The sequence below is a fragment of the Ursus arctos genome, unplaced genomic scaffold, assembly GCF_023065955.2.
Source record: "Ursus arctos isolate Adak ecotype North America unplaced genomic scaffold, UrsArc2.0 scaffold_36, whole genome shotgun sequence".
Lineage (NCBI taxonomy): Eukaryota > Metazoa > Chordata > Mammalia > Carnivora > Ursidae > Ursus > Ursus arctos.
The window spans coordinates 9897656-9925306 of NW_026623050.1; the positions used below are offsets into that span (position 1 = coordinate 9897656).

The window sequence follows — 27651 nt, forward strand, 5'->3', positions numbered from 1 at the left end:
GGAGCTGTTAGAATGTAGAAACAGTCCTCCCCCCAAACTTTTGCATTATTACAAATGCAAAAAAAAAAAAAAAAAAAGAAGAAGAAGAAGAAAAGAAAAGAAAAAAAAAAGTCCTTTTTGGGGTTTGGAGCCGAACAACAAATAATCTCTTTTGCTTTTAACAACCACAATCTTCCCTGAAGCAGTATATACCTTTGGTTAAATAGGGAAAAGATTATGTGCCAGAAAGAAGGATGGGAAACATATTACCTTTTTTCCCCCAAAAAATATTCTCTGAGTGTGTGTGTGTGTGTGTGTGTGTGTGTGTAGAACTTTGGCACATAGTGGGTATTTATTACTGTGGACTCAAATCCTGTTTAGTATGTTTGTAGCCTCGGACAAATGACTTAACTTCTCTGTGCCTCACTTTCCTCATTTAAATGAGTTCAATAATAGTTACCTCTCATTCTTGTAAAGTTTAAATGAATAAATTTATTAATAATGCATACCATATACTAAAAAAGAAAGAAAGAAAAGAAAAAAGAGAAGAGAAGGAAAAGAAGAAAAAAGAAAAGTTGGTTCAGTAAGTGTTGTATTAGCTATTATTCCACGGCTACATCCTGTCTTCTTTCCAGGATGTGGAGAGCTTCTGCCTAGATCCGGTCCTACCTCCAGCCTACCTGCCTCACCCTTTGCCCCTGGTTGTTTGACTTTTTTCCTCCCGCATTTCCTGGTCCATTTTTAGTTAGGCTTAGTTGACTCCTCCCATTATTTTCTTAGCTAACTCCCTGGAACCTGCCAGTTCCTCTGATTTGAGGATCAGCCTTCAACAGTTCTTCTAACATGCTGCACATGGTAATTCCTGCCTTTGCCTCTGCCTCATCAGTCATAGTCTGGCCAAGTTCTAGCTGTCATTTAATTGCTACCTCAAATTGTTCATAAACCATACAAAATTCATACCTCCTCTCCAAACTGTATTGCTTTCATATTTTCTTGGCCATGCAACTATTATTAAGACTGAGGTTAGAAATTTTGGTACCATCTTTGATTCCTAGCATCTGATATTCAGTGATTCAACATGCAGAGAAGTTTCTTGATCAAATTGAGTTAAAACACATTTTGGTTGCAGAATAGAGAATTAGTTGGAAAGGAAACAGCAGTAGCTTTCTAACTAGTCTCCTTGCCCAGGTCTCTATTTCTTTCAGTCAGTTCCTCCTCCTCAAGCAAATTGTATCTCCCTCAAACCTTACTTTCAGAGTGGCTGTGTCACTGCATTAATTCTGATGTCTAACCTTTAAGGTCTTCAGTGGAGTGGCTTCAAGTACCTTTGGCTCCCACTATCTCCTGACTCAAACTGTGATCCACACTTGTTATTTTGTTTACTTTTGCCTTCCCACCTGCCACTCTGTGTCATGTTAATTCCTGTTTTTGTACTTTTGTTCCTGTTGTTTGACTCTTAGTCTTTTACCTCTTTTCTGTGTATATAGTCTATCTTTTACCTGGCTTTTTTTTGTTTTTTTTTTTTTTTTTTAAGATTTTATTTGACAGAACAGGGAGCCCTGCATGTGGGGCTTGATCCCAGGACCCTGGGATCATGACCTGAGCCGAAGGCAGATGCTTAACTGACTGAGTCACCTAGCCGCCCCTTTTACCCATTTTTTTTTTTTTAATCTATGTCTGGAAATTCTGTCCCAGAGCATGCTTTTCTTTCCTTATATACTATTTACACTTACTGTTTGAGGTACACTAATTTATTTTGTTTTTCGTTTTTCATTTTTAGTAGTTCTTATATGTTAATGTTGTCTTCTCAATAAAAACTTAAGTTCCTTGAGGAAGGACCATATTTAAAATTTTTTCCTGTGAGTTCTTGATAGCCCTTAGTACTGATACAAAGTGTTATGGGTTACTGGATTAGTGTGGACCCTGATCCAATGTCTTGTATCCTTATAAGAGGACATTTGGACATGGTTACACAAAGACACACAGGAAAGAAGAGCATGAGACGATGGAGGCCTTGACTGGAGTGCATCTCTAAGCCAGGTAATGACAAGGATTGCTAGCAACAACTAAAAGCTAAGAAAGAAGCAAGGAAGGATCCTTCCCTAGAGCCTTCAAAGAGAGAGTGTGGCCCTCCTAATTTTAGACTTCTAGCCTCCAGAATTGTGAGAGAATAAATTTTATTTAAGTTTTAGGTGCCACTGAGTTTGTGGCACTTTGTTACAACAGCCCTAGGAAAAAACTAATACAAGATTCAGTAAAAACTCCAGCAGACTTTTTTGTTTTTATTGAAACAGACAAGCTGATTCTAAATGTACCTGGAAATGCAAATAACCCAGAATAGCCAAAGCAGTTTACAAAAAAACAAACAAAGAAAACAAAGTTGGAATGGGGAAAAGAAAGAAAAAAGTCTTTTCAGCAAAAGATATTGAAACAATTAGATATTTTTATGGGGGAAAAAAGAAAGAAAAAAAAAAAAGAACTGCTACCTTACAGCATGTACAAAATTAACTTGGGACGCCTGGGTGGCTCAGTCAGTTAAGCATCTGCCTTCAGCTCAGGTCCTGGGATCAAGCCCCTTGTCGGGCTCCCTGCTCAGTTGGGGGTCTGCTTCTCCCTCTGTCTCTGCTGCTCCCCCTGTTTGTGCTCTCTCACTCTTTCTGTTAAATAAATACATAAAATCTTAAAAACAACAAAAAAAACCCCAAAATTAACTTGAAATGAATCACAAACCTAAATGTAAAAGGTGAAACTGAATCTTCTGGAAGATGGCACAAGAGAAAATATTTGCAACTTAGGATAGAAATGGAATTCTGAGGACATAAAAAGCATGAATCATAAAGAAAAATATTGATAAATTGGACTTTCAAAATGAAAAACTCAAAAAGCACTACTTTTTAAAAGAAAAAGCAAGACACAGATTGGAAGAAACATTCATGGTAGATTTAACTGACAGAAAAATTGTATCAGAATAAAGAGCTTCCAAAACTCAATAATAAGATAAATTCCATGGGGAAAATGGATAAAGAGGATTAGGAGGTACAGGCTTCCAGTTGTGGAATGAATAAGTCACAGCATTGTTTGGTGACAGATGGTAGCTATACCTGTGATGAGCATAGCATAACGTATAGAGTTGTCCCATCATTATGTTGTACACCTGAAACTAATGTGACATTGTGTGTCAACTATACTTCAGTGAAAAATAAATAAATAAGACTATCATATTTTAAAAATGAGCAAAAGACTTGAAAAGACACTTTATCAAAGAAGACTGATAAATGGCAAATAAGCACATGAGGAGATGCTCAATATCATTTAGTCATCAAGAAAATGCAAATTAAAGCCACAATGGGGTACTACTGCAGACCCATTAAAATTACTATCATTAAAAAGACATAATACTAAGTGTGGATGTAGAGCAACTACAGTTCTCATGTGCTACTGGTGGGAGTATAAAGTGGTATAACCATTTTGGAAAACTGCTTAGCAGTTTCTTACAAAGTTAAATATATATCTACCATTTGACCCAGCCGTTCCACTCCTAGGTTTTTACCCAAGAGAAATAAAAACATACGAACACAACAAAAAATTTATACACAAACATCCATAGTAGCTATATTCACAAAAGCCCCAAACTGGAAAAACCCAAATGTCTGTCAGCAGGCAGATGGATAACAAAATGTGCTAAATCTGTAGAGTAGCATATTATGCAACAATAAAAAAGAATGAATTACTGATATACCCAGCAACATAGATGAATCCCAGACCATTGTGCTGAGTGAAAGAAGCCCAACATAAAACAGTACCTAGTTAGGATTCCATTTATGTAGTTTTCTAGAAAGAGGAAACTAATCTGTAGTAATAGAAAACAGAATCATTGTCACCTGAGGCCAGAGGTAGAGGAAGGGATGACAAAGGGATGAAAGAAAACTTTGAGGGGGTGGTAAAAATGTTCTCTATCTTGATTGTAGTGGTGGTTACACAGATGTATAAAGCGATCAAAAGTCATCAAATTGTATGCTTTAAATAGATGCAGTCTGTTGTATGTAAAGTATACATCAATGAAGTTGTTTAAAAATAAAAATTAAGCTTGTCATGAAAGGAGATGAGGAAGCTAGGCAGTGCCTTCCTATTGCCCTTAGCACAGCTTACAAATCTTTTCACAGTCCAACTCCAGCCTTGCAGTCCAGCATCAAATACTATTATTCTCCCTTTTCTTCCTTCCTCTGTGCATACTGAGCTTTCACATCCTCTAACACTCCATGGTTTTTCCTCTTCTGTGCTTTGAAACATGCAGTGTCCTCTATTCGGAGCTCTCTTCTCATCTTTTCCAAGCTTCGTATTCCTCCAGACCTCTCTCTCTTTCTTTACCTCACTAAAGCCTCATCTTTTTTTAGGACTCAGCTAAAGCTCTCTCTCTCTCAATAATGTCTTCCCCAAAACCCTTAAATTCGGTTAGGTCTTCCCCTCGTATTCCCTGCTCAATTGTAAGCTCTATAATCATGTACACTGTATCTGCTCTCATTCTCTCATTCACTGCTGGCATCCACAGTATGTAGCATAGGTACTGCCCCAAAATAGAAACTCAAACATATTTGATGAATTAAGTAATGAAATTAGGATTGAAGATGGAAACACAGGATAAATAAACATTGAATAGGAGAGGGGTATGATGAGAGAGAGAGGGATAGGTGTTATTAAAGCCAAGGGATAAAAGTTTCAAGAAGGAAGGACAGATCAGATCAGTACAAAATGCTAAAGAGAGTCAAATTTAAGAATGAAAAATGTTAGTTGATGAGGCCTTTGTTAATTATCTAATGAAAAAAAATTTTGCCCCAAGGTGAATTTAAATTAGATATACAGGATTGAAATTATAAGGTGCAAATATATCATTTTATGTTAAATAGAAAAGCCTTCCTGTAGAAGGTTTGAATTCATCCTTAGGGAAAGGACCTAGTTTGCCAGAGAGAAATAATCAGACGTGGAAGGTAACAGGCAACACTGTTAAAGGAGGAGCTACCCAGCCAGGAAGAAATAGGGCAAGAAAGTTAGATAAAGTTATTTAGGAATCAGAAAGAGAACCTTAAAGCAGTGGGGGAAACTGAAATTACTGCATACCTAGCCTGTGCCTAGAGGGAACCTTGGACTTTCAGTCAAAAGGAAATGTTAATTTTCTTCCAAGGAAGAACCTAAAATGGAAAAACCTTAGGTTGTAAGCCACAAAAAATTAGCTTGCCTAATGAAGTCACAGCTTACAAAGTTCTTCTTACCATTCAGAGGACAGATACCACATACGGCACTATAGAGGACTGTTTCTCTTCCTCTATCAAGCAGGTAGAAGGAAGCTCCTTGAATGTCCTTTTACTTTTTCTCTGCATAACTAAATCATAGCCATCAGTTTTCTTTTTTCTTTTTTTTTTTTAAGATTTTATTTATTTGAGAGAGAGTGTGCACGTGTGCACAATTTAGGGGGAGGGGCAGAAGGAGAGGGAGAAAGCAGACTCCCCACTGAGCAGAGAGCCTGGGATCATGACCTGAGCCAAGGCAGAGGCTTAACTGACTGGGCCATGCAGGCACCCCACGTAGCCATCATTTTTCAAGGATCAATTTGTTTTATGATCTCCATGGAACCTCCTGGGATCACTCTGTCCCTTAACATGGGAGTAAAAGACAGTGGAGAAATATGAAAATAAAGGGAGATGAAAAAGAAAAGTGGGGACAGGTTTCAGAGATCTTTTTAGTACAGAGTGAGTGCTCAATATATTTTTGTCAGTTTAATTAATATATTCAGGCTTAAAGAGAACAATCAAGACTAACTATACCAATATACCCAGGAAAGAAGGGAACTAACATCATAATAATGTCAAACAATGTACTGGACAGGTGTTTACATATTTTATTTCATCAATCTTCTCATTTTATGAATAAAGAAACAGTCTTAAGAGGTAAGGCAGAATTCTAAACTCAGGTCTTTGACTGCAACAAACTGTTGCCATACAGTATTTTATATATATGTTTAAAAATATATAAAATTAGGGGCGCCTGGGTGGCTTGTTGGTTAAGCCACTGACTCTTGGTTTTGGCTCAGGTCATGATCTCATGGGTCATGAGATTGAATCCCTCATTGGGCTCTGTGCTCAGTGGGGAGTCTGCTTAAAGATTCTCTTCCTCTGCCCCTGCCCTCTCTCTTTCGTGTGCATGCCCACTCCCCCCAAATAAGTAAATAAATAGATAGATAAATCTTTTTTAAAAAGACAAAAATATATAAAATTATACATATAAAATAAATTATGTGATATTATATAAGAGCAGTTATCCCACCAACAAATTAAATAACTTTAGAGTGTTCCCTGTGTGTATTAGTTGCCTAGGGCTGTAACAAAGCACCACAAACTGAATGGCCTGAAACAACAGAAACTTGGGGCACCTGGGTGCCTCAGTCAGTTAAGCCTCTGACTCTTAATTTGGACTCAGTTAATGATCTCATAGGTCGTGGGATCAAGCCCCACATGGGACTCTATGCTCAGTGGGGAGTCTGCTTGAAGATTCTCTCCCTCTGCCGCTACCCCACTCTCTCTGTCTCTCTCTTTTTCTTTGTCTCTCTAAAATAAATAAATAAATCGTTTAAAAAAATAAGTAAAAAAACAGAAACGTGAAAAAAAAAAAACCCCAAAAAAACCTCCCAAAACTTGTATCTTACAGTTTTGGAGAATGGAAGTCCAAAATTAAGGTGGTGTCAGCGTCATGTTCCCAATGGAGCCTCTAGGGGTAAGATTCTTCTGATAACATTAGGTGTTCCTTGGCTTATGGCAGCAGAACTCTGGTCTCTGCCTCCATCTTCTATGGCTGTCTTCCCAATATGTCTATGTGTCTTTGTTTCTTCACATGGTATTTTCTTCCCTAATTCTGTTTTCTCTTCTTATAAAGATACTGGTCATATTGGATTAAACCCTGCCCTAATCCAGTATGACTCCATTTTAACTTGATTACATCTGCAACGACTCTGTTTCCAAGTAAGGGTCATTCATAGATACTGGGGGGTTAGGACTTCAACATATCTTTTTGAGGACACAATTCAACGTATAGTAAATTTAGAAATCAATTTGGAATGAATTGAATCTTAACAGTATTGAATATTTCAATCCATGTATGTGGTGTTTCTCTATTTTTTAGCCATCTTTAAATTTTTGCAGCAACATTTTACAATTTTCAGTATTTAGACTCCTCATATTTTACTATATTTATTTCTAACTATTTTGTGTACTTGATGCTATCAAAAATGAAATTATATCTTTTATTCAGTTTTCTACTTATTCTTTGCATAGAAATTTTATTAATTTATGTATATTGAATATTTCCCTGCACTAGAGCCCATTAGTTCTAGTATTAATGGAATCAAAGGAATTCTAAGGAATCTACCAAAAAAAAAGCCACAATACTCATTAGTAGTAGGTTTTTTTGTAGACTGCTTAGAATTCTTTATGTGTATGATCATGATCATGTCATCTGCAAATAAAGTCAGCTTTCCCCCCCTTTCTTTCTTTTTTCTTTTCTTTTTTTTTTTTTTAGAGAGAGGGGGAAGGGGAGGGACAGAGGGAGAGGGAGAGAGAGAGAGAATCTTAAGCAGGTTCCACACCTAGTGTGGAGCCCAACACGGGGCTTGATCTCACAACCCTGAGATCATGACCTGAGCCTAAATCAAGAGATGGATGCTTAACCAACTGAGCCACCCAGGTGCCCCTCCCCCTTTCCAGTTGCCTGTTTTTTATTTTATATTTCCTTGCCTTATTGCAATGACTAGGACCTCCATTACAGTGTTAGAATTGGTGAGATTGGATATCCTGGGAGAAAATGCATTTGACAAAATTTAATACCCATTTATGATAGAAGCTCTAAGCAAAATAGGAATGGAAGGAAACTTCCTCAAATTCATAAGGGATACCTATCAAAGCCCAACAGTTAACATATTTAATGGCAAAATATTAAATGCTTTCTCCTAAGACCAGAAACATTGAGGGTTTTGAGTAGAGGAATTATTTGATCAAATTAAGCTTAAAACATTTATTCTGGCTGCAGAATAGAGAATTGATTGGAGGGAAGAAAAAAATAGATGTAAGGAAAATAATTATAAGGTTTTTATTTAAATTTTTTTTTTAGTAGTACAGGTAAGAGATAATAGAGTCTTCAGCTAAGCATAGTGCAGTTCTTAACCTGGTCAATACTAGCCTCAGGGAGCATTTTTGTTAGTATTAATGACGAGAGCATTAATGACATGGCGGTATGAATGAATGGTAGATATTCTGTATTGCAGGAGAGAATCCCAACAATGAGGAACTGTCCTGCTTCAAATGCCAGTAGCAACTTAATGGAGAAACAACTGGGTCATTAAGGCATAGACACAGAAACAGAGATTTTATAATACATTTGATGTGTGATGGGGATTCAAAGATGAATCCCTTGATATTGGTTTGTGGAGCCCAGCTGATGGTGGTGCTATGACCTGAGGTAGGAACCTTAGATTAGAAGTTAGTTCGAGGAAAGTACAAATTTAGGTAAGTTGAGTTTGAGGAATCCATGAAATATCAAGTAGGTATTGGAAATACACTTCTGGAACTCAGTAGAAAGGGACAGATTTAAATCTGTTGTGGTTATTGAAGTCATAGGAATGGTAGGTTGTAGAGGGACGTGCATATGTAGTACAGAGCTTTGCAGCAGATGGGGGTTTAGTAGCAGGTTTAAGTGATTGAGAAAGAGTAGCCAGACAGAAAGGAAGAAGAAGCCCCAGATACTGTGGGGTCATGGAGGCCAAGGGAAAAGAGTTTTGAGAAAAAGTTGTCAGTGTTAATTGCCATATTTATTTATTTATAATTGCCTCTTCATATCTAGATCGGAAGCCAGGTGTGGCTGTATGTTCTATTCATCTTTGTATTTGCACAGTTCCTGGCATAACATTACTTAATAAATGTTTAAGATTCTTGATGGCAGGGTCCATTTCTCTTTATCTGCTATGTTTAGAGTATCTGGCTTGTACCCAGTTAATAAATAATTGTTAAATGAATGACCATATCTGCACGTTTATATTGCATGTCTGTTTTTGCATCTTTTTTTGGTGTCTTCCTACTTTATATTGTGAATTTCTTGACTATAAAAATCTAGTCTAAAGCATGTAAACATGTACATATTTGGTATTGTACCCTATGTGTATAATACTTATATAAGTAAATATTTGTTATTTGATTCAGTAGTTTGCACTGGCTTTTAACCAAAGTGTGCATAAATATGTGCTAGGGCTACCATAGATATCCATATACCTGATTACACAACTTTTCTGGAAGGCATGATCAAAATATTCTGATGTAAAACTACTCACTCTTAACTTATTTTCTTTCTAGATAGAATGTCTCTTTTCTTTGAAATGTATGCTACTACATTTAGATTAGTATATTATTCATGTAAAAACCCAGAAATATTTTTCTGGTTCAATTTTAGCATCTAAATGAAGAGAAGAAAACCTTGGGATTAATTTAGTGGGAGTATAATGAAAAAAATTGTTATATATTGCATATCTTCACGGACTTGTTTTGTAAACTGGAAGCTAACTTGAAATAAATTTACAAAGAATAAAATGAAATAAGTCCTTTTCCTGACAGTGCTTTCTGATTTTTTTCAAAGCATGTTATATGCCTAAGTTATTTATTTGGGAAAGTTGAGTATCTACCATGTGCTAGGTGCTAGGCGTAGAAAAATGGTAAGATTCAGTACTTGTTCTTAAGGAACTCAGTGTAATGGAAGAGATACACATTGAGAAATAATCTGTAATGCATGATTAAATGCACAGTAGAACTATTTACAAAGGGATTTGAGAGTACAAAGGAATAGTTGATTAACTGCTTCAGGAAGTCAAGAAAGAAGGGATTCACTGAGGGTGGATCCTAATGGATGAAGAGTAGTTCACCAAACTTACAAAGGGGTAAAGTCAAAGAAACATAAATGAAACCAGGAAAGACTGAAAGTTTGTTGTACCCTCACGGGTCAGGCAGTTCAATAGGAGAGTAGCATGTAAAGTGGTGAGAGGAAGGCAATTTGTGGCTGGAGATAAAGCTATTTAGGGTCAGACTCTTTATTATCATTATTTTTTTATTGTTGTGGTAAAATATACTAACATAAAATTTATTATTTTAGGGGTGTTTGAGTGGCCCAGTTGTTTAAGCGTCCCAACTCTCTTTCTTTCTTTCTTTCTTTCTTTCTTTCTTTCTTTCTTTCTTTCTTTCTTTCTTTCTAGATTTTATTTTATTTATTTGACAGAGAGAGAGAACAAGCAGGGGGAGTGGCAGGCAGAGGGAGAAGGAGAAGCAGGTCTCTGCAGGGAACCTGACGAAGGGCTCAATCCCAGCACCCTGGGTTCATGACCTGAGCTGAAGGCAGACACTTAACCAGCTGGGCCACTCAGGTGCCCTAGGCATCCAGCTCTTGATTTTGGCTGAGGTCATGATCTCAGGGTTGTGACTTTGAGCCCCACATTGGGCTTCATGCTGGGTGTGGAGCCTGCTTAAGATTCTCTCTCTCCCTCTGCCCCTCCCCTCCTCCCTCTTTAAAAAGAATTTGCTATTTTAACTAGTTTTAAGTTTACAATTTAATGGCATTAAGTACATAATGATGATGTGTAACCATTACCACTACCTATTTCTAGAACTTTTTTTACCATCCCAAACAAAAACTCTGTACCCATTAGGCAATAACTGCTCCCATATATCAGCCCCTGGGAACCTCTGCTCTACTTTTTGTTTCTATGAATTTGTTTATTACAGATTCTTCTTACATCTGGAATCATACCATATTTGTCCATTTCTGTCTGGCTTATTTCACTTAGCATGATGTTTTCAGGGTTTATCCATCTTGTAGCATGTATCAGAACTTCATTCCTCTTTATGGCTGAATAGTATTACTATTTCTCTCTCTCTCTCTATCATTCTGTTTATACATTTATCTGTTGATGCACACTTGAGTTGTTTCCACCTTTTGGCTATTGTGAATAATACTACTACTTTGAACATTGATGTAGAAGTATCTGTTTGAATCTCTGTTTTTTGTTCTTTTGGGTGTTTACCTAGGAGTGGAATTGCTGGATTATATGGTAATTCTATGTTTAACGTTTTGAGAAAGCACCAAAGTGCTTTTTGCATGGCTGCACAATTCTGCATTCTTAACAGCAATGCACAAGGGTTCTGGTTTCTTTTTATCCTCATCAACATGTTTGTTTGTTTTGTTTTTAATAATAGCCATCGTACTGGGTATGAAGTGATACTCCACTGTGGTTTTGATTTGCATTTGTCTAATGAATGACTAATGATGTTGAATATTTTTTTATGTGCTTCTTGGTCATTTTTATCTTTGGAGAAAGATCTGTCAAGTCCTTGGCCCATTTTTAATTGGACTGTTTGTTTTTTGTTGAGTTGTAGGAGTTCTTTATGTACTCTAGATATTAAACCCTTTTCAGGGACACCTGGGTGGCCCAGTTGATAAAGCGTCTGCCTTCAGCTCAGGTCATGATCCCAGGGTCCTGGGATCAAGTCCCGTATCAGGCTTCTTGCTCAGCAGGGAGCCTTCTTCTCCCTCTGCCTGCTGCTCCTCCTGCTGTGCTCCCTCTCTCTCTGGCAAATAAATAAAATCAAATCTTAAAACCCTTTCAAATACATGATTTGCAGATATTTTCTCCCTTCAGTGTGTTGGTTTTTTTTTTTTAATGATTTTTTATTATATTATGTTAGTCACCATACAGTACATCCCTGGTTTCCGATGTAAAGTTCGATGATTCATTAGTTGCGTATAACACCAGTGCACCATGCAATACATGCCCTCCTTACTACCCATCACCGGTCTATCCCATTCCCCCACCCCCCTCCCCTCTGAGGCCCTCAGTTTGTTTCTCATAGTCCATAGTCTCTCATGTTTCATTCCCCCTTCTGATTACCCCCCTTTCTTTATCCCTTTCTTCCCCTACCGATCATCCTAGTTCTTATGTTCCATAGATGAGAGAAATCATATGATAATTGTCTTTCTCTGCTTGACTTATTTCACTTAGCATTGTCTCCTCCAGTGCTGTCCATGTTGCAGCAAATGTTGAGAATTCGTTTTTTCTGATAGCTGAGTAATATTCCATTGTATATATGGACCACAACTTCTTAATCCAGTCATCTGTTGAAGGGCATCTCGGCTCCTTCCACGATTCAGCTATTGTGGACAATGCTGCTATGAACATTGGTGTGCATATGGCCCTTCTCTTCACTACATCTGTATCTTTGGGGTAAATACCCAGTAGTGCAATGGCTGGATCATAGGGTAGCTCAATTTTTAACTTTTTTTTTTTTTTAAAGGTTTTATTTATTTATTCGACAGAGAAAGACAGCCAGCGAGAGAGGGAACACAAGCAGGGCGAGTGGGAGAGGAAGAAGCAGGCTCACAGCGGAAGAGCCTGATGTGGGACACGATCCCGTAATGCTGGGATCACGCCCTGAGCCGAAGGCAGACGATCAACCGCTGTGCCACCCAGGCGCCCCTCAATTTTTAACTTTTTAAGGGACCTCCACACTGTTTTCCAGAGTGGCTGTACCAACTTGCATTCCCACCAACAATGTAGGAGGGATCCCCTTTCTCCACATCCTCTCCAACAATTGTTGTTTCTTGCCTTGTCTATTCAATGTGTTGTTTTTTCACTCTGTTGATAGTATCGTTTGATGCACAAAAGTTTTTAATTTTGATGGAATCCAGTTTTACCTATTTTTTCTTTCCTTGCCTTTGCTTTTGGTGTCATAGATAAGAAACCATTCCCAAATCAAAGGTCATGAAGATTTTCCCGTATATTTTCTTCTAAGAGTTTTCTAGTTTTAGCTCTTAAGTTTCTGATCCATTTGAGTTAATTTTCCTGTATAGCACAAGTTAAGAGTCTAACTTCATTCTTTTGCATGTGGTTATCTAATTGTCCCAGCACCATTTGTTGAAGAGATTCTTTTTCTCCCCATTGAATGGTCTTAGCATCCTTATTGAAAAATCAGTTAACATATATGTGGGGTTTATTTCTGGGCTCTCTGGGCCCAGACTCTTAAAAGTCTTGAATGCCATACTAAGGAGTTTTGATTTCACCTTCTAGGAGAGAGAGAACAATATAATCAAATTTGTATTTTGAAAAGATAGTTATGGGTATAGTATAGAGGATAATTGTAGAGAAAAGAAAATGAAATCAGGATCAGTTAGGAAAACATTGTTGCAGAAGTTTAGGCAAGAACTGTGGGTCTATATTTAAAGCAATGGCAGCAAGAATAGAGAATAATGGAGTTGAAAGACTGGTACATTTGATATTGATAGCTAGACTCCAAAGTAGGTAGGACTTATAATTCCATTTTACAGATGAGAAAACGAAAGCTCTCTTTTTTTTTAAAGATGTTATTTATTTATTGGAGAGAGAGAGAGAGCGCGAACTCACACGAGTAGATGGAGGGGCAGAGAGAGAGGAAAAAGCAGACTCCCTGCTGAGCAAGGAGCCCAATGCGGAGCTCAGCCCTAGGATCCTCGGATCATGACCTGAGCCAAAGGCAGATGCTTAACCACTGGGTCACCCAGGCGGCCCAAAAACCAAAGTTTTTAAAAGTTACTTGTCTCTGGTCTCAAGTACCTGATGTTGGATCTAAAACCTTAGGCCTTCTGATTCCTAATGCAGTAGTTTTTTTAATGTACCATGGTTACTTTCTCAGATGGAGGGAATTATAATAAGCAGTGGGAAATGAGATTAGTTTTCGGACTGGTCATATTTACCATTTTTAAAGACTTAGAAAAAGTTCACAGTGTACAGGTGGCACTCTTAAAGGGGAAGGGTCATTAACAGAAAGATCATTAACTGTGAGTTGGGAAAAAAGTTGAAGCCTCAGTGGAACCATTTAGGAGGAAAAAAAATCCAAAATGTACTTATTTGTAGGGTAAGTATCTCCAAGCCAGCAAAAAAGGAATCAGGAATAAAGTAGTATGCTAGGAAATTCTGTGAAATTCCCAGTGTATCATTTTGGCCAAAAAGGCTAAATTTGAGGGATCGCCATGTTAGGTACTGGGAACAGTAAAGAAAATATTCTGCTAGCTAACATTTATTATACACTTACTATGTGCTAGGCAGTGTTGTAAACATTATTTGTTTATTTCAACCCTGTGAGGCAGATAATATTCTCATTTTACAGATGAGCAAACAGAAGCACAGGTAGTATGGCCAAGGTAATAATAAGTTATGAATTCAGACTTCGGATCCAGGCTTAACCTTAGTGCCGTTCTTTTAAGCGCTATGTTATTGGGTTCTACATAATCAAAGTCTTTCCTTATGTGCAACACTTTGTTCAGTATTGATTACATGAGGAAGTTTAATAAAGATACAATTGAAATCAAGGAATGAAAGGGCAGTTACTAGAGAACCATCTAAAAAGACCTGAAAAAGCATCTGACTAAAAATGTGGATGTAAACTTTCCATACCAAATTCTGCAAGGTGGTTTTGTGCTTATTTTACACATTCTACTTATTAATGATCTATTCTGATAGCTTATGCTGCTCGCCTAATGCCATATGGTGTCTTTAACCTTAACTGGAAGAAAGGAGGAAACTATTTTAAAGCTTAGTGGGTAAAGTTTCTTTCTTTCTTTTTTTTTTAAGATTTTTTTATTTGTCAGAGAGAGAGAGCACAAGCAGGGGGAGTGGCAGGCAGAGGGAGAAGCAGGCTCCCCACTGAGCAGGGAACCCAATGTGGGACTTGATCCCAAGACCCTGGGATCATGACCTGAGCCAAAGGCAGATGCTTAACCGACTGAGCCACCCACGAATCCCACAGGAAGAGTTTCTTAACAAGTTTTACTTCTTTAAATGGTACTTCTCTCCCAAAACAAACATTTACTCCTCAAATGTTGTTAACGGTGTCTGGAATGCCTTCAGTTAGAGTTTTGAATTAAAAGCACAGTGTCCATATTGTCCAAATTGAAAATCAGGACATCATGTCTGAAAAAGAATTTTTTTAAAAAACTGTGGTGAAAAACCATGTAACATAAAATTGACCATCTTAACGATTGTTAAGTGTACAGTAATGTTAGCTATATGTATATTGTTGTGCAATAGATTTGTAGAACCTTTTCATCTTGCAAAATTGAAACTCTATACCCAGTGAACAAAGCTCTCCTTTTTCCCTTCCCCAGTCCCTGGGTGAAAGAGAATTTTCTTGATTTGAGGAAAAAAAATTAATATAAAAACTATTATAGTGGCATGAAATTAAATGTTTACTTGCATGTGTAAGGGATCCCCTTTATTAACAGAAGAAAATTATATTAAATTGGAACCTTTAAATCTAGAACATATACTCACTCAAGGTGCTGAGAACAAAAGTGAGCTTTCTAGTACAATTACTTCTGGGGAATTAGTATCAGAAAACGAAGGGCTGACTCTACCATCAATTTTTTATTTGAAAGTAATGAGTATGATCATTTGTTGAGATAACTTTCACAGAAAGTGAGGCTGAAACCCAGTTCTGGCTTTTTGCTAGGTAGAAGGATTATTGTTGGAAGTAAGTCTAGTAGCTTATTTTGAAAACAGCTTAAACACATGCCCTTAAATTCACTCTAATCAGGCTTTTGCCCTCACCATACCAACTGTTGTTCAGTATTTGAGTGTTGGCTAAAATCCAGTTGTCAATTCTTAGTCATCATCTTACTTCACTTATTAGCAGCATTTGATACAGTCGATTACTTCCTCTTCTTCCTTGAAACGTGTTCTTCATTTTGACTTACAGGAAATACTGGTTTCTTTCCACCTCACTAGTCATTCCTTCTCATTCTGTTTTTCTGGTTCCTCCTCAAATAGAATACTTAAGGCTTAGTCCTTGAACCTCTTCTTTATCTACACGCAGTCCCTTAGAGAGCTCACCCTGCCACCTCTTTAAATACCATCTTGATTTCCAAATTTATCTCTTTACCCAGACTGTTCTCTTAAATTCTAGCCTTGATATTTAACTCTACTCATCATCTCCTCTTGGATGGCAGATATGGTTTTGGACTTAACCAGTCCAGAGCCAAATCCCTGATCTTTCCTTTACCCCAAAACTTTTTTTTTTTTTAAGATTTTATATATTTATTTGAGAGAGAGCGTGCACACACAGGTGAGGTGAAGGGCAGAGGGAGAAGCAGACTCCTCACTGAGCTGGGAGCCCGATGTGGGACTCGATCCCTGGACTCTGGGACCGTAACCTGAACTGAAGGCAGACACTTAACCAACTGAGCTACCCAGGTATTCTACCCCAAAACTTCTATTCACAGTCTTTCCTAGCTCAGTTAATGGCAACTTCTCAGGCCAGAAGCTTTGGAGTCATTCTTGACACTTTCTTTCTCAGCCCCACATCCAATTTATCAGCAAATCTTGTTGGCTTAGCTTCAAATAAATCCAGGATGGAGACACTTCTCTCTACCTCCTTTACTACCACTCTGGTCTAAATTATCATCATCTCTTGCCTAAATTATCGGTGATAGCTTGACTAGATTCCTTTCTTCTGTCCTTGCTCCTGCTTCATTCTGTTTTCAACACAGCACTATGTTAAAATGTCAATTAGGTTATATTCCTTATTTGCCTAAGATGTTCCAATGGCTTCCATCTCAATTGCAGAAAAAGTCCAAGTCTTTCCAGTGGTCCATAGGCCCCAGACCATCTGCTTCCCTCACAGTTCTCTATCTCATCTCTTATTACCCCTCTTTTTGCTCACTTCATTCACACCACACTGGGTGTTTCCATCAGTTCCTTGAGGTATCAGTCATTCTCCTGTGATGATGCTTTTACACTGGCTATACCCTCTGCCTAGGACCTGCTTTCCCCAGATAGCTGCATGGTAACTCTCACTCAAAAGTTTTTGTTTAAATGACACCTTTTTGTTAAGGTCTTCCCCTCTTCCATCTCTGATGTATTTTCTGCACAGCATTTACCTCTTTCTATCCTATTATATGACTGTTTTTGTTTATTGTAACAAATATTATGTATTAAATATTGTAATCCCCTAGAAAGAGCAGGGATTTTTGTCTGTTTTTGTCATTTGCTATATCCCCAGTGCTTAGAACAGTGACTTTCATGAAATAGCTACTCAAATATATGCTGACTAAATTAACATAGGAAGAAATTAAATGCATGCTTAAGACTTAAAAAGGGAATTGACAACAGTGCTGGGTAGTTTTGGTAGGAGGTGGCTTGGACATGACTAAATTAGAGGGGACCTAGAAGTGGAAGATGTGACTAGGACCTAATAGCATAAAAAATTGGGTATGTGTTGGAAGGATGAGGGATAGTGAATACAATGAAATTTTTAGCTATACAAATTAATGTCATAATATCGTAGAGTCAACTTAAGTCTTGGTTTTTATTTTAAAGGTTTTTATTTTATAGTAGTAAAAAGGAAAGGAAAGGACATTCTGATGAGCCATGGACATAGGAAAAAGTAGTTTAAATTAGAGATGGTTAAAACTAGCCTGACTATGTCAAGGAGACCATTTCTGATAACTGAATAAAGTGGTTCCCATGTTATGGAAGGCATTAAATGCTTGGTAGAAGAGTTTTAGATTCCACACTATGTATAATAGTATTCTATTATTGGATTTTGACTAGAAGAAAGATTTTTATGGGAAACAAGTTTTTGCCAAGATGTTTGTCACTACCATTTGGAAATAGATAAAAGTGTGAAAAGACTAGTGATAGATTAGATTTCTTCATTTACTTATTCAGTCATAATGTTGAGTGCCTGCATTGTGCAAAGGGATGAGGGGTGACCATATGAATAAGATCTCTGCTTTTACAGAGCTTCTATTCTAGTGCAGCTGTAGATCAAGGTGGTTGCCATGAACACAGAGTTAAGGGTCAGATCTGAGAGAAATTGCGAAAGAATTGGCTGGACTTGGTGAAAGCTTGTGTGGAGTGCGAATGCATGCAGTTCTAGGCACTAATGGGCTGGTTAATAAGATGAAGAGAGGGAAGAGGCAGGAGAACCAAAGGAATGAAGGTAGTGGGGAAGCTGAGAAGGGCTGCTAATTTGTGGAGAAACTTTTGATTTTTTACATTTCAAGTTTTGAGGATTAGTGAGATGTGTAAGTGGAAATGCTTTATGAACTGGAAATGGCATATGGGGGAGGAGACTCTTACGCTCATATTTTCGAAGTCTGCCTTTCTTTCCCTACTGACCTCCCATGCTCTCCTCTTTCATAGTCCTCCATCTGTACCCTCTTATGTGGCTTAAAATTTATCACTGACTTAGGGCACCTGGCTGGCTCGAGGACCAGCCTCTGTACCTGTTTTCTGGATCTAATTTCCTCTCCCTCTTCCAAGACCTTATACTATTATTAATCCAGTTTCTCTCTTATATTCAACCTCTCTGTCTCTACTTGCTCCTCAGCACTTAAAAAATGCTTGCATCTTTTCTTGATTTCCCAGTTACATTTCTTGAAAAGAGAATTGTCTTTGTTCACATTTGGATTTTCTCGTCCTACTCCTGATGTCTCAGCATCTTTTCACCTAGCTGTCTGTGCTCTTGGCTTCCATGACACCAGACTCTCTTTGTTTTTCTTCTCTCAGTTCTTCTTAGTCATCTTTGCTGGCTTTGCCTCTATTCATCATTAAGCATTATAGTTCATAGTTTCCTTTTTTTTTTTTTTTTTAAAGATTTTATCTATTTGAGAGAGACAGAGCACATGAGCAGGGCCAGAGGAAGACGGAGAAGCAGTCTCCCTTGCTGAACAAGGAGCCTGATGTGGGGCTTGATCCCGGGACCCTGGAATCATGACTTGAACCTAAGGCAGATGCTTAACTGACTAAGCCACCCAGGTGCCCCTGAAGTTTAATTACCTACCTGACCTCGTATATGCACAGTGTCATGAGCACAGACTCTTGTGTGGGACTGCTTGGGAGAATATCCAGAATCTACTGTAGGCATATGAAGTAGGGTACAGTTTCCTCATCTGTAAAATGTAAAGCCCACCTCATAAGATGGTTGTGAGAATTAAATGCAGTGATACTTGTAAAACACTTAGCACAAGACCTAACACAAAAGAAACATTAAAAAAATTTAATACCCATCAGTTAGTATTAATATCCCATCGTGAGGGGAGGGGGGTGGGGGAATGGGATAGGCTGGTGATGGGTAGTAAGGAGGGCACGTATTGCATGGTGCACTGGGTGTTATACTCAACTAATGAATCATCGAACTTTACATCAAAAACCAGGGATGTACTGTATGGTGACCAACATAATATAATAAAAAATATTATTATAATTAAAAAAAGATAAATAAGACCTTGAATTAAACATAAAAAAAAAAAAAATCCCGTCTTGGTACAGCTAGTATAGGTGCCAGCCAAAGATATACTATAGATGAGTAATCACTAAACCTGGCTGCTTATCAGAATCACTTGAGCTTTTAAAAAAGGATTTCTGGGTCCATCCCCAGCCTACTAAATCACCCTGGAGTGGGGCGGAGGAGGCAAGAATATGTATTTCTTACAGCTCCCTAGGTGATTCTGAGCATGATCGAGGTTTAGCAGTTATGTTACAAAAGATAGAATTGTCTCTGGAAATCATCTGAGTATGAGCTATAATGAGGAAAAATGTTTCTGGTGTGGAGAAGAAGGGGCCAGAAATGACATCTGTAAAAAGCCAATTATATATAACCTTTGGGATCAATGGTCAAAGTTGTGCTGATGCCCAAGAACAGGTCCTAATGAAAGTGAAGCATGCACAGCTGAGCCATTTTCAAGGTCCCAGAGTGAAAAGAGAAGCAGAGCAACTGAGCCGGTAACAGCTGCCAAAATTAATTCAAAGTAGCCATGTGGGATGGGGAAACCATTAAAAGAGCTTCAGAAAGAGGTGGTAAAAATATAAAGATTAAGTTCTAGATATTGGAGGAAGAAAGATTAGAGGAAAATAGATGAAATAGCTGGGGATGAGCGAGAAGCGCTTTAGCAAAATATCAGGAGAAGATATTTGTTACTGAAGAAAGAGATAAAGAACGTATGTCTTGGAAGAGAGAAAAAAGGTCTCAGGAATTATAGTAAACACATTTTAAGAGATTAACTTGGAAAAGGCTAAAGACAGCATGAATAATCAGCCAATTATAGATGGACTCCAAATCCCAGAGAAACAAGCATTGCAGAAGGGGAGAGGGAAAGTAAAGCCTAAGGCAATGAAGTTGATAATAATGGGGAAATAAATGAAGAAGTCTTGAAGGATAATTAGAATTATACATATATGAATAAAATGCAATTTAAGGTAGAAAAATATGTAGTACAAAGAGTATGGAGCATGAAAATCTAGGGAGTCATTCAGCAAGCATTTACTGAGGTGGATACACAGGGATGAGTGAGAGACACAGTGCCTGTTCTCGTGGAATTTTCATTTCTGGTAAACCTTGGGAGTAGAAGAGAAACAAGGTGACGTTCTTGCTGGAAATAGGACTGTGTGTGATAAAAGAATGTTTTGTTTTTGACAGGATTGAATATGAGGCTCTTCCCTCAAGTAGTCTTGAGTTAGGCAAGGCATTTTGAGCTTGTGGGTTTTTGAAGGATATGTTGGAATCCGGGTTGGAATCTTTCTGACCATGGATAAAAATGAGGCAAGGGGATGGGGCTGTGTTTTTGTGCAGATGTGCGTCTCTGTGTGTGCATGTCTATCTGTCTAACATATACCTCTCATCCCCAAAGAAATTTGGAAGAGAAAGTATTTGATATCTTTCTTGCATACTGTAAAAAAGGTATTTTGGCAAAAGTCTGAAAGTAACCAAAAGGGCCCTGTAAAGCCAAACAATGAGAATCCTTTCATAAAATAAGGATTAAATAATACTTCTTAGAGTTTAGGTACTATTACCTGTCTGGAATATATTTAGGAAAAAAAAAAAGAGGAAGTATTCCTATAGCATTGCCAGTTCCAAGACAGTTTTTGTGGTAAAATGAAATACCTTTTTTCCAGTCATGTAATAGTGAGAACTGAAATTAGTTTCTAAATAACTGGGAAGTTTTGGTGGAGTCATTTAGAAGATAAGCAAATTCATGTTAGAACACAAGAAAATTAAAACTGTGAGGAGGAATAATCAGAAGGGAAGCCAATCTTCTTTTTGAAGGTGATGAGATGGTGGAAGTATTAAAAAAAAAAAAAGCGAAGGCTCTCACAGGAAGGGTTAAAGCCAAAAGAGTTTAAGAACTGAAGAGACCTGTCTTTTTGCAGAAATGATTAATGAAAAGCTTAAAAGGAAAGGAAAACGAAGTAAAGAAATTAGTGCAAATAAAAAAAATCAGAAACCAAATGGGAAAAGTCTTCACAAACAGACTCAAGATGGTAGAAAACATAAGATTAAAGCCAAAATCAAGTTATTGCTTTATATTCTTAGATTTTGCAAGAGTACAAAGGGGTGTCATGGTAGCTAAAAACACATTCAGATTTCCTTGAAAGGATAACATTGAATGTTAGAAGGATTCTTTATGAAACCATTTTAGGAGCTAGATAAGAATTGGAGCAGGGGTGTAAGGTGTATATATGGAGGGATGAGAGATCAGATGCCTGTGATATTGCAATGTCAAAAAGATGAACAGATAATTTAGTAGCAGACGTCTAGATTCTGAAGTTGAGCAATATAGTAAAATTTCTGTAGAGGGAAGAGAACTTCTGGGTTTAATGATCTACCAGCTGGGCTCTGTGAGATCTTTGAGCAAATCCTTGGCACCTCTGTTCAAAGGCATATGGAAGGTGAGATAACTTGCACAATGAAACCAGTATTAATAGGAAGTGAGAGAAATCGGGAACTGGTACTTCTGGTAATACCAAACTCTAAATGTACGATTATTGTGAGACTCCTGCTGGAAGGATTGACAAGAATAATAGAGAACACGAGATACCAAGGGAACAATATGCCATGGGGGTGGGAGGTCTGAGAAGCTAACTGAAAAATTCTTACATGGCAAAGGAATGGGGTGGGAAATAAATCCAGTATGCTTGGATTAAGAAAAGGCTTTTATTTAGACAAGCTATGATTTTTCTTTTTTTTTTTTTTAAAGATTTTATTTATTTATTTGACAGAGAGAGACAGCCAGCGAGAGAGGGAACACAAGCAGGGGGAGTGGGAGAGGAAGAAGCAGGCTCCCAGGAGAGGAGCCTGACGTGGGGCTCGATCCCGGGATTCCGGGATCACGCCCTGAGCCGAAGGCGGATGCTTAACGACTGCGCCACCCAGGCGCCCCGATTTTTCTCTTTAATATCATGTAAAATATATTGTTCCAGAGCAGCTTTTGAAATGTGAGGACTTTATATATGAGCCATTGGGATCAGCATCTCCATTCTTAATAAAGAAGATTGAAGAGAAAATTAAAGTGATAAGAATAAAGCAGTACTGCTCATATAATCCTGTACTATTTTTGTGGTCTGTAGATTAAATTTCCCTTCCTCCATTAAAAATTTTTTTAAGAATATAAGGATATAAAGAGACAGTTCAGGGAAGCTGAAGCCACTCCTAGCCTAGCATTCGAGAACAGCATCTCTCTAGCAATTTAAAAAGCAAGTTTAAAATAGACTGTAGAGAAGTTGGAATAACATCATAAAAATGGGTAAAAAAGTAATGCTAACTTGTTGAAAACAAGAAAAAAAGATGGTTATGTTCTTTGGAGGGGCAAAAAATGCAAAAGAAAAATTGGATCATGAAAATAAAGGAAGTGGGAAAGAATAAACATAGGCTAATAAATGGAGAGCAGTTCTGAGTGATCAACTGATCTCAGAGCAGTTGGTGTCAGTTTCTCCTGCTGCCTCTGCAACTTTCCATCAGTGATCTCATTCCCTTGGCTTTAATAGCCATTCATATGCTAATGAATATCAATTCATTAGTGCCCAAGCTCCAGACCTTTTCCAGATCTCTTCTCGGGTGTGTCACAAGTGCCTCATGTTCAACAGGTTCAAATCTGAAAAAGTCATCCCCCTACTTCTCCCTCCCACCCCAAGTCTATTTTTCCTGCTTCCCTATTGGGGAGGACTGCAACCTTACTCATCTAGTTTCCTACTTTAGAAATCTAAACATCATCCCTGATGTTTCTTCTTTTACCCCTGTGTCTAATCAGTCAGCAAGATTATTCATTCTTTCTCTTTCATATTTCCCACATGTATTTTTCTCTGTCTCATTCTGTTAGTTTAGACTAGAGGTTGGCAAACTTTTTCTATAAAGGGCCATATTGTAAATACATTAGGCTTCGCAGGCCGTATGGTCTTTGTCCCAAGTACTGCAGCTCCAGAACAGCCAGAGACAATATGTAAATGAATGGGTGTGGCTGTTTCCCATAAAACTTTATTTATAGACACTGAAATGTGCATTTCATTTATTTTATTTATTTATTTTTTTAAGATTTTATTTATTTATTTGACAGAGATAGAGACAGCCAGCGAGAGAAGGAACACAAGCAGGGGGAGTGGGAGAGGAAGAAGCAGGCTCATAGCGGAGGAGCCTGATGTGGGGCTCGATCCCATAACGCCGGGATCACGCCCTGAGCCGAAGGCAGGCACTTAACCGCTGTGCCACCCAGGCGCCCCTGTGCATTTCATTTAATTCACAAAGTATTATTATTCTTTTGATTTCCCAACCATTTAAAAATGTACAAAACATCCTTAACTTGTCATCCCTACCAAAACAGGAAGCAGGCCAGATTTGGCTCACAGACCATAGTGTGCCCACCCCTGGCTTAGACCATCATTTTCTCACCTGAAACGCAACCTCAGTCTCCTACTCTCCTACTCGGTCACCCTCTCTCTCTTCTTGTCCCTCTGGTCCACTCATCAGATTGAAGCCAGGTTGCAAATTGGAACTCTTTACCTTGCTTGAAGTCCTGTAAAATTTGACCATAGACATTGGAATGTATCCACATTTTTTTGGCAAGACCCTTCATAATGTGGACGTTGCTTACCTTTCTAGCCATATTTGTTGCTGCTTAGAACTGCTTGAAATTTTTGTAATGTGTAGTAGTTTTCACTTCTAAGTTTTGACACATACCTTGAATATCTTTCCTCCTTACCCTCTGCCTACTTCCACCTGTCAAACACTACTCTTCCTACTGGACGTATTCTAGCTATCATCTCCAGAAGCCTCCCCTCCCCTAAGGCATTTCATCCTCTAAGGATTTAAGTGCTTCTATTAAGTTCTCCTGTCATGTCTGTAGGACTTAATAATAGCATTTATTTTACTGTATTATAATTGACTAGTTAGTTACTTGACTGCCTCTTCTAAATAATAAACTCCTTGAGTGCCTGGAGTTTGTCAATTATTTTATCCCCAATTTCATATCTGGTCCCTGTAATACCCTTGTCATTTTCATTTCTTTTTTTTTTTTTCATTAAAATTTTGAGATATAATTCATAAATCATAAAACTTAACCTTTTAAAGTGTACAGTTCAGTTTTTTTTTCAGTTCAGTTTGGTTTTTAGTATATTCACAGTACTATGCAGCCATCACCACTAATTCCAGAACGTTTTCGTCACTACAAAAAGAAACCCTATGTCCTTTTGTGACTGGCTTCTGTTACTTAGTATATATAATGTTTTTCAAGGCTCATCCATACTGTAGCATGTACTAGTACTTCATTCCTTTTATGACTGAGTATCAACATCATATTTTAAACTTCATTCTTCAAAGCCACCAGGACTCTAGGGGAAAAGTAGGAGGGACCCCAAGATCCCCACTATTGCTTCAAATAGAACAGGTATGCTTTCATTAGTTATTTGTTATAGATAAACTTTCATTTGAAATGTGACAGTCACTGGCTCTCTGTTTGAAGAGTAGACTCTTCTTAGGGCTGAAGGGCACTCTATGGACTTTTTCTCAAACCTTCTTTCCCACTGTTTTTTCCCCTGTATTATGTGCTATAACCAAACGGTATATTGATCATGTCTTCATATGTACCTCATGCTTTCTTGCCTCTATAACTTTTCTTAAACCATCCCCTCTATCTAAAATGTTCTTTTCTACCAATTTATAATTTCACCTAGCCTTCAATGCCTAATTCAGTTAAAATCCCTTCCATGATGTTTTCCCTGATCACATCAGCTAAGAATCATCTCTGAATTTCTACAGTAATTATACTGCTTTAGGTGCTTCCTTGCCTGCTGATTCCTTGAGACTGCTCTCGTGTTTTCCAGTTGTTTTATATTTTCCCATCCAGTACCTTGGCATCATAATTTTTTTAAATGTAAATAAAAGTTGCATGGCCACTTTAGAAAAGGAGCAACCTCATTCCTGGACATTTATCTCAGAGAAATGAAAACTAATGTTCATGTAAAAATCTGTACATGATTTTTCATAGCACCTGTATTTGTAAAAGCTAAAGAGTAGAAACCACAAAAATGTTATGCAATAGTTGGATGCTTTAAACAAACAGTAGTACATTCATATCATGGAATGCTACTCAGCTATAAAAAGGAATGAACTATTGATATATGTAACAACTACGTGTTATGCTAAGTAAAATAATCCTAAAAGGTCACATGTTATATGATTCTGTTTATATAACATGCTTGAAGTTGCAGAGCTGGAAGACAAATTAGTAGTTATGAGGAATTAGAGATAGTGTGAGGAAGGAGGATAGATTTGACTATAAAGGACAGTATGAGGGACATCTTTGTGATGATAGAGTATTCTGTATCTTGGTTTTGGTGGTGGTTACATAAATCTGTACATATGACAAAGTGACATAGAATACTTACACATTATACCAATGTCAGATTCCTGGTTTAGATATTATTCCATAGTTATATAGAATGTACCCAGTGGGGAATTGTGTGAAGGGTACATGGGACTTCTCTGCTAGCTTTGCAATTTCTTATAAATCTATAATTATTTCAAACTAAGAATTTTAGAACTTTCTCTTCAGAGATTGAGGAGGTATTTAGCATACCTCCTCATGGTGCTGCTTCTGATCAATATTAATCTGTCTATGCTTTCAAAGTAAAGTTACTCTTGAGGTTGACAATAGAACCTGTTTGTAGCAATATTTTAGTTGCATTTAACAATTGGGTGAAACCTTTTTAAGCAAGAACTGGTACAGTAGTTCTTTGTGGATGAATCTAGCTCTCCGAGACCTTGTTTTAATTTTTAAATGAAGTGGTAAGCCTGGGGTGCCTGGCTGGCTCAGTCAGTAGAGTTTGTGACTCTTGATCTCACAATTGTGAGTTGGAGCCCCATAAGGGTGTAGAGATTACTTTTAAAAAAAGATTTAAATTAAGTGCTAAGCCTTAATTTGAGTCAATTTTGGTATACTTTTAAGTTCCTGTTGTTCTTATATACTGGCTCTTGAAGGGCAGTGAACACAACAACAGGTCCTGTGTAGTATCTGTCATCCTATGGGAGCTTAATAAGTATCAGTTACTTTTGGTTTGCCATTAGCTGATGCAAACAATTAATTCTTTTCTTAATATAGATATATTTAGTAAGAGGTCTCTGCTGGTAAGATTTTGAAAAAAGATCTCATTAAGCAATATTCAACTCAAACTTTTAAATGTTTGAAAGTTATTAGAGTATATATTAAGTAAAATGAATATTCTTTTGCAAATTTAAAATGAGTATTACAAAATCGGAATTAATCTCTAATTCTTTTTGGAAAGGGGCAGGTTTGTATAAGTTAAGGATTTTTCTTTTGCATGTATTATCAAGCTCAAAAGTGAATGTGAGCAAAAAAAGAGGAAATATGAGCAAAACTGCATATGTAGTAAAATGAAACTTAATTTTTTTTCAGGTTAAACTACAGAGCAACATATCATATCAGATGGCAGATATACATCATTTAAAGGGTAAGAAACTTAATTACAGATTTAAGATTAATAAAGGTCACTAAATGTCTAAAATCCTCAAGAATTAAATAGACAGCTAAATGAAATAAAATTTTTTGAACAAAGCTCCTCTCATGGCAAGACATTTATCCTTTTGTCTTAACATAGAATAAAAAATTGTAATGTTGCTTTATATATAATAAATGCAAGTTAAAATTTGCATTTAAATCTTGTGTGGTAGACTGATTTCATGCAATGAAATGTTGTTAAAAGAAGCATCAAAGAAAATTGATCTGTAGCTTCAGAAGCTATCAAATTTCTAGGGAAAAGGTAAGGGATAATCCCTCTGTACTGTGTCTAACTGCTAAAATAATCCATTCAGGTCTAGGGAAACTCTGGACAGGTCCTCCATGCTTAATGTTTTAGATACACTGGAAACAGAAAGAAACCTAGAACAGAAAGAAAACTTGGAAAGAAGCCAGAAAGAAACCTGGATATTCCCCCCCTTAGGTGAGGTAATAGATGACTAAAGCTTTTATAAAAAATAATAATAGTTAAGGAGAATAAACTCTATACTTTCCTTACATTACTTTACACAATCACTGGCCTTTGGAATTTGGGGTCTGAGGAGCCACGCCCCTTCTCCCTCCTACCCTTTAGTTACAACACTGTATTATTTTAAAACTTTGCAACAGTGACTCTAAGTTTTTATATGAGGGTAATAAATGCTTTGTAATTTCATAAATATATCTTTATTCCATAACCATTTTAACCTTCTTTAGGTAGAATTAGATGATACATTTTTATTATCCTCTTGAAGAAGCCAGCCTGAGCTGGCTTTGTAA

At 37.4% G+C, this 27651-nt stretch overlaps 1 protein-coding gene across 2 annotated transcripts in view; it reads left to right on the forward strand.

Annotated features, from left to right (window-relative positions):
• The window catches only part of GOLM2 (golgi membrane protein 2), a 108306-nt gene that overhangs the window by 7649 nt on the left and 73006 nt on the right, over nucleotides 1-27651 (forward strand). For both annotated transcript variants that reach the window (XM_026479836.4, XM_026479837.4), the window contains exon 2: nucleotides 26773-26827. In XM_026479836.4, coding sequence (XP_026335621.1) covers nucleotides 26773-26827 — 55 coding nt within the window. The remainder of the gene's footprint in view (nucleotides 1-26772; nucleotides 26828-27651) is intronic.